Source organism: Artemia franciscana, chromosome 16, assembly GCF_032884065.1.
Source record: "Artemia franciscana chromosome 16, ASM3288406v1, whole genome shotgun sequence".
Lineage (NCBI taxonomy): Eukaryota > Metazoa > Arthropoda > Branchiopoda > Anostraca > Artemiidae > Artemia > Artemia franciscana.
In genome coordinates this window covers 37,741,520-37,761,677 of record NC_088878.1, presented here as the reverse complement: position 1 = coordinate 37,761,677, position 20,158 = coordinate 37,741,520, and the positions used below count along the sequence as shown (strand labels likewise).

Genomic DNA, 20,158 nt, shown 5'->3' with positions numbered 1-20,158 from the left:
AGCAAAATAGCGTGAAATCAAACTCGCAAGCCTCTTTTAGATTTTATTTCTGCTTCATATATTCAGAAGAAGAATATTGGAAATAAAAAAAACAAGACAATAAGAAATGGATGCTTCCTATTTTTGGGTTGATCTTAAAGGGAAGAGAGGGATTACTATCCTTAGTGAAGCATCCCTGAATTAGGTCTTATTCTGATGCTTATATTGACCTTTTTCCAGCAGTAATATGTGCTGATGTTTCTAACTCAAAACCTAGAACAGAAAATAAGAAAAAAGCTAGGCAACGAGAAAATGGATGCTTTCTACTTCTATTTGGGTTAACAAAATACAAATTTAACAATAGTTGCACAAAAAATAACTACTAATTATTGAGTTTCACAATACATTCAGTTCCAGGATATTCAGGTAGTTCAAGTCCATACTTCTCTTTCAAAGCGTTAGGGACAAATCTGCCTCCAAGGAAATGATACTTACCATTAAACTTTTTCATGCAGATCTTTGGTGCAGTAAGAGAAATCACAAGCTCAGGTGAGAGACTTGGAATTTCATTATTTGGACCTTCTTCAACATCCCAACCACTTGGTATGTCAATACTGCATAGCGGTATTGAAGTTTTAGAGAGTGATTCAAGTATTGGTTGAAATTGTGGACGAACAGGTGGCTTGAAGCCAAAACCAAACAAAGCATCAACTACAATATCAGCTTGTTTCTGTATTGTCTGTTCACTTGGAAATTCTTCAACAAAATTAATTCCCATCATTTTACACTGGTTGGTAAGGTTTGTGTATAAAGGTTTATCGGTACGTTTAGGGTAGAAAATCGAAGGGATAAAACCAAACATTTTGAGATGGCGAGCTGCAACAAGACCATCACCACCATTATTTCCCGGGCCAACACAAATAAGTACTCGCTTCTTATCTGGATAGCATTTAGCAATTGCAGTTGCAGAGCTTAGTCCTGCTAGCTCCATCAGCTGGTCGACACTGAATCTATAGACGTTGAACAATTCTTCATCTATTGCTATTGCTTCTTTTTGACACAAATACTTCATCTTACTCATTGCCTAAAAAAAAGACGATGTAAACTCGCGTGTATTTCAATCCGCCATGGAAATTTTGCCGTTTTAGCTTTCCGTTTTACAATCAGTTTTATTTCCACTAAATTATTCCAACAAACATCTAGCATATGAAACGTAGGCATTGCATGGGAAAATAAATTAATCTTAAGTAATAATCTTAAGTAAAAAGATTATTACTTAAGATTAAGTATATTAATCTTACTTAATCTTAAGTTAAATCAATCTTAAGTAAGCTTGGTGCACAACAAACTAAAATATTTCTTTTGTTTCCTGCTTTCACTTTGACAGTTAACTAATATTAAAGTACTATTCAACTTCAGGATTACTTACTTCTCATAACCCCCTGTCTAAAAACAGATATTTGGTCAGCATCTTAACTAAAAGAGGCTGGTTCACATTTAGTAAAGAAGAGGACTAAAAAATAAAGGACAGAGGACTACAATAGTCTTCAAACATTTTTCTCATAAGTGTTGACAAGAGCTAACATAAAATATCAAAGAAATCAATTTAAGTACCCGAAAAAAATATTGAACTTTTAATTTCCATATGAATTAGCACCTTTAAAAGTTTCAGTGATATTGCTAGCTAAGACAAAGTATAGCTATATAGTTTTTTTTTCATTTAGTTTAAGCTCCCCCTATTCGTTCCCTAGAAGTTTCACCTTAATACCCTTACCGTTATCAGTTAAAGTAACTGTAATGGTAGTATTAATAGTAGGTCTATACTCATAGTTCCTTCTGGCTCGTTCAATCTGCGAAAACTTACCCTTAAAGGTATAACTTAATAATGTAGGCCGTTCTTGAGACGTTGCTTTGTCACCTTTTTGAAAATCTGCATACTCACAGTTCGTTTTGATCTAGTTCAACATCCACCTAAATATTCCCTCAAAGCTTTACCTTCATACCCTTAACTTGCGTAAGAAGCAAGAATTGATGTAGAATTAGTGGCAGTATGCGCATAGCGCCTTTGGTTTTTTCAACATTCCCTGCAACACTCGCTGGAAGTTTGAATTTAATACCATCAAGCGTTTCTGAAGCATTGCTGATACGTCGTCTTGACAACCTGTGTGGGTATAGTATGTTCCGATTTAATCAAAACAGTCTCAATATTCCCCAAATTTTGACCTTATACTCTTAGCTTTATGAGTAGAAGCAGTTGCAATACGACGCAAATATTGTCTTTTGGTTAGTTGAACATCCCTTACAACAAGCCCTGTAATTTTCAACTTCACACACCAAACTCTTCCTCAGATATTGCTGATACGCGCTTTCGACAACTTGCATACAAACTCCATGTTGTGATTCAGTTCACTTGCCCCCTGAAAATTCCATCTTCATACCTTTAAGCCTGGCTGTAAAAAGTAGTGACAGTAGTAGTATCAATAGTAATAGCGCTAGTACTAGTAGCAGTAGTAGTATATACGAATTGCATTTTGTTCAGTTGAACATCTGTCTCATCATGTCCTGGAAGTTTAAACTTTATATAATTAGCCGTTGCTATGACATTGCTGATATGTCCTTTTGATAAATTGTATATTCATATAATTTTTGAAATTATTTATCTTAATGCTCTTAGCCTTACATGTAGTTGTTAAAGAATTACTAGTTGGAATAGCATTAGTAGTAAATGTAGCAGTGGTAGTGGGAATAATATTAGTAGTAACATGCACATATTACCTTTGGGTCAATTGATCTTCCTCGTCAAACTTACTTTGAAAGTTTCAAGTTTACGCCGAAATCCATTCTTTGGACAATGTCTACACAAAAGTGTCATTTGATTTGGTTCAAATTTCCCATCAATATTCCAAATGCAGTAGTGTAGTAATTAGTGGTGGTGTAGAATTAGTGGTAATTGTAGTAGTAGTAGTTGTTGCATGTAAATATTACCTTTTTGGTCAATTAGTCATATTCCTTATCGTTTCCTGAAATTTCCAAATTAATATACCGTACTCAGTTACTCCTGAGTTAAGCTCTTTTCATAACCTGTCATAACATACATACTACTACTACTACTACTACTAATAACTCACTGCAGCACCAAGCCGCCTGAGGCCAACACAGCTACGCACGCTCCTCCTCCAACCTAATCTATTTAAAGCCTCCCTCTTTACACCCTCCCAGGAAGTTCCCATTTCCTTTAAATCCTTATTTATGACATCCTCCCAACCCAGACAAGGACGACCTGCTTTCCGTGTAGCCCCAGACGGTTGGCCAAAAAGGACAATCTTCGGTAATCTGTCATCCTTCATCCGTAGAACGTGGCCTAGCCATCTCAACCTTTCTTTCATTATAGCCCCAGAAAGCGGGATTGAACCACACTTTTCGTACAACCTACTGTTTGAAATACGGTCAGTCAGCCGGGTACCCAGAACAATCCGTAGGCAATTTCTCTGGAAAACATCTAGTAAATTTTCATCTGCTTTTCGGAGTGTCCATGCTTCAGAGCCATATTTGACCACTGTCATCACTGTAGCTTCCAATATTCTAATCTTGGTTTGTAGGCTTATCTTTCTATTCTTCCAAACTTTTTTTAACTGTGAAAAAACACCCTGAGCTTTAGCTATTCTACTTTTAACATCTTCACTGCTCCCACCATCTTTACTAATAATACTACCAAGGTAACTGAAGCTCCCAACCTGATCAATCTTTTCGTTACCTAAGGTCACCTGCTCATCTTCACTTATTCCTAACCTTAGTGACTTAGTCTTCTTAACATTAATTTTCAAGCCTATTTTAGCACCCTGAACTCGTAAAACCTCTAAAAATTCATTCATTTTGCTCACACTTTCATCTAATATGCTTAAATCATCAGCATAATCTAAGTCCAGGAGCGTTCTTCCTCCCCATTTGATTCCATGGTCTCCAATTGCCTTTCCTGTGCTCCTTAAGATGAAGTCCATCAAAATGATCCATATAAAGGGGGATAGAACACAACCCTGCTTAACTCCTGATTTAATACAAAACCAGTTGCTAACCTCATTTCCTACCTTAACCGCAGCAGTATTATTCTCGTACATAGCGCAAATCACTTTAATGTATTTTTCTGGTATACCATATAACGATAAGACCTTTGTTAACGCTGTTCTATCAACAGAATCGAAAGCTTGCTCATAATCGATAAAACTAAGGACCAAAGGTGTTTGACAACGAAGGGACTTCTCAATTATTAACCTAAGAGTGAAAACATGGTCGACACATCCTCTACCTTTTCTAAAACCGCATTGTTCTTCCCTTAAAACTTTGTCTACAGCATGTCTCAGTCTAAAAAGTATCATATTACTCAGTAATTTGCTACCTACAGAGACCAGACTAATGCCTCGATAATTCCGACATTCACTCTTGTCACCTTTCTTATACAGTGGTTTAATTAAGGTTTTCCTAAAATCATTGGGTACTTCCCCTTTTTCAAAAATCATGTTCATAATCTTCAGTAGCTTATTCCTAACCTCAGATTTAGGTCAACTCCCTTCAACAGTCTCTGAAAGGCTTACCCGAATGCCCTTTGCCTTTTTGGAAAGTAATAATAATCTTATGGAAAGTCAATAACATATACTATATGTAGTGGCAATGGCAGCAGTAGTAATGGTGGAAGCTGTTGTAGTAGTGGTAACATGCAAATATTACCTTTTTGGATAGTTGGTCATCTCTCTTGTCATTTCCTGGAAGTTCCAAATTGATATACTCAGTCATTCGTGAGTTCAGCCATTTTGACCACCCGTATACAAATAACGTGTCTTGATTTAGTTCTATACTCCCCTCAACATTCTCTGAAATATCTTTTATCCTTTTGGAAAGTAATAATAATCTTTGTGGAAAGTCAGTCTTTTGACTCAATTCCCAATCAAACGTCCCGTCCGTAGTTTACAAGACCTTCCATCTCATCAAAACCTTATATGCCCAAAGGGCACATCTTACAGCCTTTCCCCGGGGATCTGGTGGGTTACGTTAACCGCGTTGTTATATATCTTCTTGACCATTTTGAACAAGATGACTATCTCGTAATTTTGATCATATGAATTTGGGAATAGAGGGTCTAATTACCCTCCATCAGTTTTGACTCTTAAAAGGATACTAGAACTTTTAGTTTCCAATTAAAAGAGCCTCCTCTAAAGCTTGCAAAGTCACTCTTCCATAAAAACCTTATATTTCCCCAGGGCATAACTTACAACCATTGCCCCCAGGTTCTGGGAGGGGGAGTTTCAATCCAGAGGCCTTATGGTATGATCTTAAGACTACATTGAATGAAATTGTTATCTCAGAATTAGATGCATTTAGGGAAAAGAGTACGTAAGGCAGGGAGGGGAGCTAGTTGCCCTCCAATCATTCTGACTCGTAAAAACACAAGTAGAATTTCTTATTTCCAACCCAATGAGCCCCCTGTGAAGTTTATACGACCACCCTTTCAACAAAAGTTGGTGGGGGGGGTTGTCATCCTCGAAGACATAATTACTGGACCTTTCAACTATGCTAAACAAAATGACTGTTTAAATTTTGATTGTATGGCTTCCACCCCAACACCTAGTTGGTGGGGGCGCTTAGCGCCCAACCCCCAAGCCCCCCCCCGCGCGTAAGTCGTTACGTGCCATATTAGTTACGCGCCATTGTAGTTGTGTCCCTGTGTCCCACCTGTGAACATAGATAAAAGAGAAAAGATTTCTCTTTTCGTTATAGATCTATATATATAAAAATAAGTTGTCTGTGTGTTATGTCTGTTACGCCAGATTATATCTTCTATCTATATATATAAAAATAAGTTGTCTGTCTGTCTGTGGATGGATCAGGTGACGTCACCTGAAAAAACTAGATCAGGTGACGTCAAAACTGAAAAAACTAAAAAAAGGCAAAAACTACAAAAAAAACTAAAACTAATAAAAAAATAAAAAAAGCTAAAAAACTAAAAAAACTAAAAAAAGGCAAAAACTACAAAAAAACTAAAAACTAATAAAAAAAATAAAAAAGCTAAAAAACTAAAAAAACTAAAAAAAGGTAAAAAACTAAAAAAACTAAAAACTAAAAAAAACTAAAAAAAAGGAAAAAACTGAAAAATAAGCTAAGATAAAGGTAAAAACCAATAAAAAACTAAAAAAAAAACTGAAAAAACTAAAAAAAGGCAAAAACTACAAAAAAAACTAAAAACTATTAAAAAAATTAAAAAAGCTAAAAAACTAAAAAAACTAAAAAAAGGTAAAAAACTAAAAAAAATAAAAAAAAAATAAAAAAAGGAAAAAACTGAAAAATAAGCTAAAATAAAGGTAAAAACCAATAAAAAACTAAAAAGAAAAAAAGGAAAAAACTAAAAAAAAATTTCATCTAAAAAACTAAAAAAAAACTAAAAAAGGTAAAAACTAAAAGAACTAAAAAATAAAAAAATAAAAAAAGGCAAAAACTACAAAAAAAACTAAAAACTAATAAAAAAAATAAAAAAGCTAAAAAACTAAAAAAACTAAAAAAAGGTAAAAAACTAAAAAAACTACAAACTAAAAAAAACTAAAAAAAAAGGAAAAAACTGAAAAATAAGCTAAAATAAAGGTAAAAACCAATAAAAAACTAAAAAAAAAACTGAAAAAACTAAAAAAAGGCAAAAACTACAAAAAAACTAAAAACTAATAAAAAAAGTAAAAAAGCTAAAAAACTAAAAAAACTAAAAAAACTAAAAAAAAAAGGTAAAAAACTAAAAAAAATAAAAAATAAAAAAAAAATAAAAAAATGGAAAAAACTGAAAAATAAGCTAACATAAAGGTAAAAACCAATAAAAAACTAAAAAGAAAAAAAGGAAAAAACTAAAAAAAATTTTCATCTAAAAAACTAAAAAAAACTAAAAAAGGTAAAAACTAAAAGAACTAAAAAAGAAAAAAATAAATGACGACACTCAAAGAGAAAGCGACCAGGACAAAAGGAATGTTCGATTAGCAATCAACAAAGCACCGGGACACAGGGAGTATAAATGACGACCAGGACATAAGTAAAAAAAAAAATTAACAAAACTAAAAAGAAGGTAAAAACTACAAAAAAACTAAAAAGAAAAAAAAACAAAAAACTAATAAAAAAACTAAAAAATCTAAAAATCTAAATAAACTAAAAAAAGAAAAAAAAAGGAAAAAAATAAAGGAGAAAAACAAAACTAAAAAACGAATGTATATACAGACCGGTACACCGGGATACAAATGACGACCGGGACACAGGGAATATAAATGACGACCGGGACACAGGGACACAACTACAACTGGGACACCGGGGGAAACAGGGGGATATAAATGACGACCGGGACAAAAAAAAACTAAAAAGAAAAAAAAACTAAAAACTAATAAAAAAACTAAAAAATCTAAAAATCTAAATAAGCTAAAAAAGAAAAAAAAAGGAAAAAAATAAAGGAGAAAAACAAAACTAAAAAACGAATGTATATACAGACCGGGACACCGGGATACAAATGACGACCGGGACACAGGGAATATAAATGACGACCGGGACACAGGGACACAACTACAACGGGGACACCGGGGGAAACAGGGGGATGTAAATGACGACCGGGACACCGGGACAGGGAATGGTCGATTAGCAATCACCATCAACAAAGCTCAAGGGCAATCATTAGAATCATGAGGTATAGATCTGAATACAGATTGTTTTCCCATGGACCATTATATGTTGCATGTTCAAGAGTCGGTAAACCTGACAATCTATTTATATGCAAAGACAATGGGACAGCAAAGAATGTTGTATATTCGCAAGTTTTACGTAGTTAAAACCATATATATATATATATATATATATATATATATATATATATATATATATATATATATATATATATATATATATATATATATATATATATATATCTATCTATATTCACAGCTGGGACATAGGGACACAACTACAATGGCGCGTAACTATTATGGCGCGTAACGACTTACGCGCGCGGGGGGGCTTGGGGGGGGGGGCGCGAAGCGCCCCCACCAACTAGGTGTTGGGGTGGCGCGAAGCGCCACCCCAACAGCTAGTATATATATAAAAATAAGTTGTATGTATTTTTGTGTTGAGGGTTTAAATGTAAAAACTAGGAATTGCATAAATATTTCGAAATATTTTGACAATAGATTAATGTAATTTGAAAACCTTAAAAAAGATACTTAAAATTTGAGGTTTATTATAAATTGTTGAGGTTTAGCAAGCTTGGCACGTGGAGATTTTTCCAACTGTCAATGTTAGAATGAAAATTGACAAATTGAAAAACATTGAAAAAGATAGAATGTTACCAAATGCTACAACAGAAGAAACAGTCGAGGAAGCTGCTCAAAGAGTTAATGCCAAAAGGCTTGCGGCTAAAGAACGCAAAACCGCGCAATTAGATGAAGAAACCCTAAAAAGAAAAAACGTAAAAAAATAAAAAAGGTATAAAACTAAAAAGAAAAAAAGCTAAAAAATTAAAAAACGAGAAAAAACTAAAAAAAAACCGGGAATTGCACAAATATTTCAATATATTTTGACAATGGATTAAAGTAATTCGAAAACCTTAAAACAGATACCCAAAATTTTGAGGTTTATTATAAATTGTTGGAGCTTTAGCATGCTTGGCACATAAAGATTTTTCCAAGCGTCAATGTTAGAATGAACATTGACAAATTGAAGAAAACAAATCAATAAAAAGAAGAAACTAAAAAAAGGAAAACTAAAAAAGAAAAAAACTAAAAAAAAAAAAAAAAAAAAAAGGAAACTCTATCTATATATATAAAAATAAGTTGTATATATGCATGTATGTTTGTTTGTGGGTTTGCATTTGACGTCATTATAAGTATATAAGGCTTTGTATATGACGTCATTATAAGATGACACTACAGACCGGGACACCGGGATACTCAAAGAGAAATTAAAGACCGGGACACAAATGACGACCGGGACAGAGGGAATATAAATGACGACCGGGACACTCAAAGAGAAATTACAGACTGGGATACCGGGACACAAATGACGACCGGGACACAGGGAATGTAAATGACGACCAGGACACAGGGACACAACTACAACGGGGACGCCGGGGGCACAGGGGGATAAATAAATGACAACGGGGACACAGGGAATGTTCGATTAGCAATCACCATCAACAAAGCTCAAGGGCAATCGTTAGAAAAGTGCGGTATAGATCTGAATACGAATTGTTTTCCCATGGACAATTATTATTTTGCATGTTCAAGAGTTGGTAAACCTGACAATCTATTTATATGGACAGACAATCGGACAGCAAAGAATGTTGTATATTCGCAAGTTTTACGCAGTTAAATATATATATATATAAATATATATATATATATATATATATATATATATATATATATATATATATATATATATATATATATCTATATATAAAAATAAGTTGTCTGTCTGTCTGTCTGTGGATCAGGTGACGTCATGTTTATGTGTTGACTGACGTCATGAAATTAGTTGTCGTCATTTTTAACAACTAACTTAGTTGTCGACGACCGAGACAGAGGGAATATAAGTGACGACCGGGAACCTCAAAGAGAAATTACAGACTGGGACACCCGGACACAAATCACGACCGGGACACGGAATATAAATGACGACCGGGACACAGGGACACAACTACAACGGGGACGCCGGGGGCACAGGCGGGATATCAAACTGGGACACCGGGACACAAATGACGACCGGGACACAGGGAATATAAATGACGACCGGGACACAGGGACACATCATTAGAATAATGAGGTATAGATCTGAATACGGATTGTTTTTCCCATGGACAATTATATGTTGCATGTTCAAGAGTCAGTAAACCTGACAATCTATTTATATGCACAGACAATGGGACAGCGAAGAATGTTGTATATTCGCATGTTTTACGTAGTTAAAAACATATATTTATATCTATCTCTATTCACAGGTGGGGACACAGGGACACAACTACAATGGCGCGTAACGACTTACGCGCGCGGGGGGGCTTGGGGGGCTCGAAGCGCCCCACCGACTAGGTGTTGGGGTGGCGCGAAGCGCCACCCCAACAGCTAGTATATATATATATATATATATATATATATATATATATATATATATATATATATATATATATATATATATATATATATATATATATTCACAGGTGGGTCACAGGGACACAACTACAGTGGCGCGTAACTAATATGGCGCGTAACGACTTATGAGCGGGGGGGTCTTGGGGGGCGCGAAGCGCTCCCACCAACTAGGTGTTGGGGTGGCGCGAAGCGCCACCCCAACAGCTAGTATATATATGTTTTTAACTACGTAAAACTTGCGAATATACAACATTCTTCGATGTCCCATTGTCTGTGCATATAAATAGATTGTCAGGTTTACCGACTCTTGAACATTCAACATAAAATTATACACGGGAAAAACAATCCGTATTCAGATCTATACCTCATTATTCTAATGATTGCCCTTGAGCTTTGTTGATGGAGATTGCTAATCGAACATTCCCTGTGTCCCGGTCGTCATTTATATTCCCAGTATCCCGGTCGTCATTTGTGTCCCAGTGTCCCAGTCTGTAATTTCTCTTTGAGCGTCCCGTTCGTCATTTATATTCCCTGTGTCCCGGTCGTCATTTGTGTCCCGGTCTGTAATTTATCTTTGAGTGCCCCGGTCGTCATTTATATTTCCCGGTCGTTATTTGTGTCCCAGTCTGTAATTTCTCTTTGAGTGTCCCGGTCGTCATTTATATTCCCTGTGTCTCGGCTTTTAGTTTTCTTTTTCTCCTTTATTTTTCAGTTTTTTTTTTCCTTTTTTTAGTTTTTTTTTCCTTTTCAGTTTTTAGTTTGTTTTAGTTTTTTTTATTAGTTTTTTTTCTTTTTAATTTTTTTGTAGTTTTTACCTTTTTAAGTTTTTTTTAGTTCTTTTTTCTTTTTTAGTTTTTTACCTTTTTTGTTTTTTTAGTTTTTTAGCTTTTTTAGTATTTTCTTATTAGTTTTTTTGTAGTTTTTACCTTTTTTAGCTTTTTTCGTCTTTTGTATTAATGCTAAAGCCAAGGTTCAAACCTGGAGCCTCTCGGACCTAGAACCTGAAACCTAACGCTTTACCAACTCAGCTACTTCGGCTTGAATACATTCGTTTTGAGCAGCTTCCTCGGGTGTTGCCATTGTAGGTTCTTCAGTCATTTTACAATTAGAAATTTCTCTTTCAACGATCTTCTTACAATTAAAAATTTGTCTTTGAACGATATTCTTAAATACCTGTGTCCTGGTCGTCATTTATATTCCCTGTCTCCCGGTCGTCATTTGTGCCCCTGTATCCCAGTCTATAATTTCTCTTTGAGTGTCCCGGTCGTCATTTATATTCCCTCTGTCCCGGTCTGTAATTTCTCTTTGAGTGTTTTTTCTTTTTAGTTTTTTTTAGTTTTTTACCTTTTTTCTTTTTTCAGTTTTCTTTTTCATCTTTATTTTTCAGCGTCACTACGAAATACATATCGCCGAACCTTTGTTTTTTTTTAACTAAAATCTGGTAGGCATTGACGACGTTATCCAAGTCAAAATCCCAAACTCAATCATCATCGCTATCATTTTCAGTTTTGATATATATATATTTAGTTCTTGTTTCCACCTCCCCCAAAGCCAAACTGACAAAATATTTTTTGATAAAAGAATTTATCCATGGAATTTTGAAATTATTACAGCATTCCAAAGCTAATAACACTCATTTACACTCTCAAAATGGCCTAACTACTCTCTAAATAGTAATTAAGTAAGAAAGAACTTCTTATGAAGAACACTGGGGAAAATGCAGTAAATGACATTCCCGTCCCATGGTGTATTATCCCAGAAAAGCTAAAAGCCTTTAAATCTTATATGTAGTCTGAACAACCCATCATACCTACACAGGGGGAGGAGAGGGAGAAAATCCATTGATATTACTTTAAAGGAACCTCATTCCAGCACCTGAAAAATGACGGCTCAAAAATCGAATGATCATTTGACCTCCCCCCTCCTCCTAGGACAAATGATCTAAATTGTGTGCATCAATTAGCCCCTCTCTTAAGGCATAGCACAAAATATTTTTTTGTGCCATTTCTGTTTCCATTGTGTTTGAACGTTCATACTTTAAGTAATGAGGAAGGCAATGAAAATTCAGTGTAAAGAGTTGGGGTGGCCTCCCTCATATACAAGAAGATCTCTGTAATTTTGAAGTTTAATGTGACTCTCCTTCTTTGGAGAGTCATAAAAAACTTATTTTTTTTCTATTCAAGATCATAAATTGAGTTTTATGCCACACAAAGGTTGAAACGCGACTTTGTTCCAGCATGATTTCTTTTGTCATGTAAAATGGGCATTAGAGCTTTCAAATTAAATTTAAATGAACTCTCTCCTGATATTTCTAAGAACATTGAATTGGCACGGTCACCCTGGTGGAACAAACACAATCCATACTCTGTGGTAGGGTTATGAATAAAAAACGAGTTTTAATTTTAACAAAGCAGTGGACAAAAATTAAAAAAAAACAACACTTTAATTGAAAAATATTCTGAGTATTTCGGCCCCAAATCCAGGAATCTTTCTCAACGGAGAAGAAAAATGAAAAAAACGAAAAAAAATGTTTTAAAAAAATACATACACAAAAAAAAACACGACAACTAAACAAACGAAGAAGAAAAAAAAATACAAATAAATAAGAACAATTCACATTATAAACAAACTTCCATAGCTGATCTTACAATATAACAATAAAACCAAAGCGAATGTCTACAGTGAAAACAATGGGTCACTCTCCTCTCAAAATTCAGTGTATAACTGTGAATCTATTGAAAGTTAAGACTATATTTACCTGAACAAAAAAAGGTTACCAAACCTCATGTCGACCACCCTTAACTAAATCTCACAAGTTAGTCAACAATTCATGAATTATGAATTAAATAGATATTGTTTTTGCTAGTTTAGCTGAATTCCATAGGCGTTTCTCAGCTTTGACCTCATTCTGACTTTTGTTTGAAAGGTCACTTGTTACTACTGGTGCAAGATTTTTCCTGCTCCTTAATTAAACTATTATAAATTGAGTTTATTCTAAAATCCCCCTCATCTCTATTAATGCTAATACACCCACAGATAATATTTTTTTTTTAATTTCTCTGAAACTTTGCCAAAGTCCTACAGATGAATCTACAATTTTTGTCTGATCAAACAAAATACTGTGATGAGGAAAATTAAATACGTGTTCTGCTACAGTTGATTCAAACGTTCAGTTTTTGATTATCGAGTAATCAATGGCATTTTTGTGTTGAAAGAGCAACACTTTGGTTTTGGTATTTTTTTTTGTTCCTAGAACACCGATTTCAGCTTATTTCTAGAAAGTGGTAAGGGTCTAACCTCTGCGGTGTTTATGGAAAATGTGGATCTTAGGCTGGATTGATGAATATGACTTTGCATTTTGAAAAGCTTTGTAGAGCTCTTGCCTGGGGCCAAAAAGAATAAGGTTGCCGCCCTTGAGCTAAAACCTATAGTGTTTGAAGTGACTTGGAGTTTTATACCCTATGTCAGAGAGAACTATCTGAAGTTATGCAGTCAAGCTTTTGTTTCATCAAACCATGTTTCTGCTTTCGAGTGGAAAGCTCTGTCCTAGCAGGCAAGCAGGCAGGCACCAGATTCAAATTGAATATGTGCTAAAAACCTATAAGTGTTAAATATATGTGGCAGTTACCTGGCCCTACAGCCAATATATCTTCTTTGAGTGATAAATAGAAAAATTTAGAGAAACCAAAAAGTGGGGACCAAAAGTGCTGCCATCTGTTGTTTCTACCCATTTCTGTTTGTGATTTCAGCTAAGTTTATCATTCAGTTTTTTGCACTTGGGATTGCAGAGAGAAATGATATCAGATGTGCCTTTTAGACTTTAAAAGTTCTCTCATTGCTGAAGAAATTGGATTTTATCCTTTGATCTTTTCTCAGTGATGACTTTAGAAACCTGGCCTACAGCAAAAAAGTCAACTTTTGAACTAAGACAGATCGATTTTTTTTCGATAGCTCTTGACGAGCTGATCAAAGAGTATGTCATCCATTTTTTGGTAGAAAAATTCTCTCATGAGATATACCAGTTTGAAAGTTTAAAGGCATTGACAAATTCAGTAGTGAGTTACACACTGAAACCAGAAATAGGCCAATGCAGAATGGTATCAGATGTGCCTCTTAAACTTTAAAAGCTCTCTTATTTCTAAATAAATTAGAGTTTATCCTTTGCTCCTTTCTAAGTGATGATGTTAAAACTTGGCCTAAGGCAAAAAAAAGTCAACTTTCAAACCTAAGACAGATAGATTTTTTTTTTTTTTTTGATGGCAGTCAATAGCTCCTGATGAACTGATCAAAGTATATGTTGGTAGAAAAATTCAATTGCTTGATGATTCATCTTGAGCAACAACATCAAGAGTAGTGTTATCTGCAAATGTCACCCATTCTATTACCAGACACAGAAGTTGAACCAGCCAGAAAGTGACTTTTCTGACACAATCTATAGCTCACATTTGAAGTTATGGTGCTAATAAGTCAGTAGAACTTGTTAATACAGATGAAGAAACAGGATGCCTCAAGAACTGAACCCTTGGGGACTCTGTTTTCAACTGGACTTACATGTTTACAGCTTCCATGGCAATAGATCTGCAAGTGAGGTAAGAAGAGAACCATGAAAATGCTTCCCTACCTACACTGTAATGAACTGACTGAATAGCCAAAGTTGTTGTATTTGGCTGTGATTTGGCCCAATTTCTCATAAAATAAATTAAATGTTACATTTAACTTGTATATTATCTGAATTAAGTGTTGATGTTATCTGAAAACGTGATTACAATCATTAATTAATGAATGTCAGGAATATTTTTGTGTCTCACCAAGGAGTGACTCAATGGATGCCACTGAAATAAATGACCAAGAAAAGTGAATAAATAAGCTATCTATTCATGTAAAAAGGAACTTTATATCTTTAGAAAGAACATGCATGTTCTTTTTAATGTTTTGCATGGAATCCAAATGGATACTGATGAAAAAATTCTTTACTTGGGACTCTGTTTTCCACTGGACTTACTTGTTTACAGCCTCCACGGCAACAGATCTGCAAGTGAGGTAAGAAGAGAACCATGAGAATGCTTCCCTATTTACACCATAATGAGCTAGTTTACTGATAAGTATCTTGTGGGTAATACTGTAGAAAGCTCTCTTTACATCAAGGAAAATTGATGCAGTAATAAGGTCAGAAATTAATACAGTTGTATAAGCCAAAGAATTCCATTACATGAATGTTCTTTTGAATGTTTTGCATGGAATCCAAATGGATCCTGGCAAAAAAATTCTTTACTTCTAGGAAACTTACTAGACACTTCAGTATTACTTTAAGCAACAAAAGACTAGTTACTTTTACCAATAGTATCCTCTTTTGATCTTTGAAACAATTCCTTTTAATTATTGTGTTAGGTTTGTGCTTAATTGATATATCCCTGTACCAGATATCAGAATCTGGACCATATGAAAGAGATTTGTCTGTCATCAGTCTTTAAAATTGTGTAATTACATTGGCCAAGGTAAAAAAACACATCTGAAAGATTTGTTAAAGTTCCTATAGTCTAAAAACACACATCCACACAAAAAATAAAGCTAGTACAATCAAGAAAAAGAAGAGAACTCATTTTAGACAAAAAACTCAAACTATAGTCTATTTCAATTTTAACAACCAGGATGTCTTTGTTGAAGAAAACAATACACAATCCTTTAATACTTTAACAATCCTTTAACAATTCACATAAAAAAAAGCCATTCAGTGTAGTTTTTCAAAATTTAGTTATGTTGATACTCATTTGAATTTTTTTCTGATTTAATCAAATATAACAGTTCAAGCAATAAAAAGAACAAGTTTTTTTATAAAGAAAACATACAAGGTGTTAATGGTGCCAATTTGCTAAAATGTGGGGGAGGGGCACAACATTATTTTTAAAATGAAGACACAATGTTTTTTTTCAAAATCTAGGTGTTAATTGTGCCCTCTAAGTAGCATCCCTTGTAAGTACAGAGGGTGAAAGTTCATATTCTATTTCTACATTGCTTATAATGAATGTTGTAGGATTTTATTAACAACAAAAGTACAACCAAACCAAAAATAAGAGATTTCTAAGTCTGAAAGGAACAAATCTAAGAATAAAGAGTCCTAGTATATGTTATAGAATAGCTTTTTCATACACGAAAACCAAAATTTGGTAATAACTGATTACTGTCTTCTTTTGCTGGTTTTCAATAAAAAGAAATTGGAAAAGAGAAAGGAAAAGTCAGAAAGATCATTATTTCTTTTTTTCTGATTGTTTCTTTGCTGTGTGTTTTTATCCAGTTAGTTTTGTTCAGAAAATTTATAGGTGTTTCTTTCCAACTTTTTCTTATAGCACTGAAGAACAAGTGGTTGTCATCTGAAAATATTTGTTTTGTTCAGAATTGTTGTTGGCCATAAAAACTAATTCTTGTTTATCTTTTATTTAGTTCTTAATTCCTTGCTATGAAGGCCAATGTACTTCACAAATCTAAGGAGAATGATCTTGACAAATTTGAAGTGCTAAATTATAAAATTCCTTAAATAAAACAGGGCGTTTTTTTAGAAAACCCCTGTTTTAGGGGGAAATCCTAAAATGGAACACTGAAACAAACCCATGGGAATATGTGAAGATATATGTGTTTTCTATATTTTTGAATTATTTTATCTCATAGCTACCTTTGTTTTCAATTTCTTTATAATGTGATCAGTACAAAATTGCCAATATATAACCTTTGGACAAAATAAAAATTTAGCCAAATATCAGACAACTTTGTCATTTGTTTACAGTTTTTACTTTTGTTTTCTGTAGGTAGTAAGCCTAGCACCCACCAGATCAGCATATTGTGCCAACTTTATAATACAAATGGCTATTTTGATTAACATACAATTTTGCCTTTAGCCATACCAGAACAAGTTGAAATTTTTCAAATGCTTAGTATGCAAACCACTTTCTTTAAACTATATATAGGCCTAGTCCTTTTGATACACATAGATTTGAGGCTAATTACAACTTGTGTTATATAAGCTCTCCATAATATGAGTAACTGGTTGTTCAGAAAACATTTAGGATACAAGTAACCCCACAGCTTCAATTTTATCTACACGGATCTGCCTTGTTAAAACCAGTTAGCCACATAGATAACTTCAAAGACCACACTCTCTTTCCATGTAACCACGTTAACACTATACCTGGAACACTATACAGTCCTTTTAACCACGTTTTTCTTTATTTAAAATTTGTGGGCTGGTGAGTCTCACTGCCAACGCCATCACCGAGAATATTTCCCTGGACTTTTTGGAACTCAACCCTTTAATTCGTCCTTTCCAACCTTTAGTGCTCACAGAAATTACACCCTCGTTTATAACCTGAAAAGTATTGGAAGAAAATGATTTCTTCCCGAAAAAGCAGTTCATGCCAAAAGCTAAGCCAGGCCAGAATAAAATAGACCACATTTTAAGCCAGCGGGCTTAAAATTTTCCCACAGTTTGACGGAAAGTAAGCTAATAGCGCAACTCTGACACGAAGCATTGTTAAATGCTTCTAATAATTAAAGTACCATTAAGGCACGAGAGACGCACAAGAAACAGACCATCAATACTGACAATGTAGAATTGCTGGAAATAACTTTGCAAGAATTTAAAATACTGTAAATGCGATATGTGTACGTAATAGACTTATGCAAGTTGCCTTACCCTTAATGAGAATAAGTTTCACTCAGATAAGTCTAGGGAAGATTCTCAGAATCAGTCAGGTCAGTCTAGGGAAGAATATATCAGTAATATTATAAAAGGAACAGCAGCCGTTAGGTATTATCTTGGTGTTACGGACTTACTCATAGTTTCGAAGACTTACCTTTCCTTTGATTCTATTTTGAATGTTTTATGTGCAATAGCTTATTCGACCAGAATTTCCGCCTCGTCATTTCTTTAGCCCGTGTCTGAAAATGTAAATTGCTTGTCAAGCCCTGCTTAGGCCTGCCAATATCTGAAGAATTCTGAAACATAGAGCTTAACTGACAACTCAGCTTGTTTAAATTTCTTAGAGAATTGTAATTGCATGCTAAAAGTTATAGATATCAAGGTCACTGCTAACCGACTAAGAGACTTGTAAGTTTGCCTTTCTTTAGTGAAAGCCAGTTAAACAATTTTATTCTCCTAAAAGAGCATCCTAATTTCTCGGGTTTGGTTTCGTGTTTTCAATGTGGTGCCAGTTCTTTTACTACCGTAGACATAGGAAAATTTCAGGAGTCAGGTTACTTAAGTAAGCTTTGTAAATACATTTTATGCGAAGTGTGAAGCGATAATTGTATTCTCTTAAAATTCACATGGTCATCTTGTATGGAAGGGGTGGTAATGGAAACTTCAGTTTCCATTAAAGATGGAAAGTTCTGTTGCCTTTTTAAGATTCCAAAGAAACTAGAGGGCAACTGACCTGCACTAAATGTCTTTTTTTTCTACTTAGGCCTCCATATCCTCCAAAGACATAAAACAGAAATTTAATATGGCAATTTTGTTTAAAACAGTAAAAATGTCAAATAAAAATGCGTCTTGGAATCACATGGCATTCATGAAACCTGGGACAAGAAGGGTAAAAAGTGCAAATTTATGATTGTTTAAACATATGCCTCTTAATAAAAAATGAGCTATCTTAGATTTTGGAATTGTGATTGGCTCGGAACTTTCAAAGATTGTTCTCTAAATTAAAAAAAAAAAAAAAAAGTTTTTTTTTTGTAGCCAGAGGCAAGGGGCCCAGAAATGGGTCAGAAAACCTTTTTTCTGGTCAGTTTAAATATTACAGCCGTAAGTTATTTGGCAAAGTGAAGCCTAATGTACAAACTTATTCTTTGGTGAGCCAACCCAACCTCCCCATCAGGAAAAAGGGTGTTAACAAGGGGCCAAAACATTTTCCCTAGTCAATTTGAGCATTACAGCTTCATGTTCATTGGCAAAGGGAAGCCTCATGTATAAAAATATCCTAAGGTACAATCAGTTTGAATCCCATAAACAGGGGAGTAACAAAAGGTAAAAAACTGTTGATTCTTTTGAAAACTGTTGATATATATATATATATATATATATATATATATATATATACTTAAGCAAAAATGAGCAAAAAGAGCAAAACTTAACTCGTGTAAGAATTAGACCAGAAAATGATCGTGAGCAAGTGACTTCAAAACCCTAATTCAAAAATTTTACTTAAAACACGAACTGTTAAACCACACATGTAAGATATACATCCTGTATTTAAAACTAAACTTCGTTAAGCCCAAAAACTTAAAACTTTTACATTCAATCAAGCAAAGTAAAATAACAATGATCTTGACCAAAACTTAAGCAACCTGCCACAAAAGAATTATTCGAAAAGATAAACCACTCATGAAAAATATAAAATGCAGCTTTACCTACTCGTAAGAAATTATATATATATATATATATATATATTTATATATATATATATATATATATATATATATATATATATATATATATATATATATATATATATATATATATATATATATTTAACCCCTTGTTATAAATTTAGCTCCCTCACATAAATACCTTGATTTAAAATGTACCTCTTAGCCTAGTCTTATTTTAAGTTAGGTTTACTAAATAAACTATAATATTTTCCAACTTATTGGTGGAGGAGGGTGACTGCCTCCATTGCCATAGAAAAAAATAAACAGTGAAGCTCACAAAACTTAAATTCTGTCAAACGTTCGTGGTAACGAACTGTAAGGAAGGAGCAGCCCGGCTCAATAGTAACCAAAACTCTAAAAAATGATTCGAATTTTAATAAAACAGCGGAATTTTGTTACCTATAGATATAAAAAGAAACGGATTTAAAGTTTGACTCTTTCTCTCAATTCTACTTTATAAAACTGTAAATATCTTTAGCGTAAAGAGCGGAACGTTGAGGAAGGAACAGCCCTTTCATACACGGAGCAATTTCTGTTCGTTTTAAGTTTTAATGTCGCTCCTTACTTTCAGTTAATAAAACCTGTTTTTTGTTTAATTTTGAACGTTTTTG

The 20,158-nt window shown here is 34.0% G+C and overlaps 1 protein-coding gene across 2 annotated transcripts; it reads right to left on the bottom strand.

Moving 5' to 3' along the window:
• Positions 1-292: 292 nt before the first annotated feature.
• Positions 293-17,481, bottom strand: LOC136037417 (NAD(P)H-hydrate epimerase-like). 2 transcript variants are annotated; one of them, XM_065720183.1, is made up of 2 exons: positions 17,311-17,481; positions 293-1,063 (listed from the first exon to the last, which is right to left on the bottom strand). In XM_065720183.1, exon 2 carries the CDS (start codon positions 1,058-1,060, stop codon positions 362-364), a length of 699 nt encoding a protein of 232 aa, XP_065576255.1. In that variant the 5' UTR covers positions 1,061-1,063; positions 17,311-17,481; the 3' UTR covers positions 293-361. The 2 variants fall into 2 exon arrangements, with proteins under 2 accessions (XP_065576255.1, XP_065576256.1); XM_065720184.1 differs by lacking the exon at positions 17,311-17,481 and adding an exon at positions 17,224-17,248.
• Positions 17,482-20,158: the final 2,677 nt, after the last annotated feature.

Bases quoted from the DNA above. Each gene is read 5' to 3' on its own strand.
- LOC136037417 (XM_065720183.1), bottom strand. From the start codon at position 1,060: ATGAGTAAGATGAAGTATTTGTGTCAAAAAGAAGCAATAGCAATAGAT.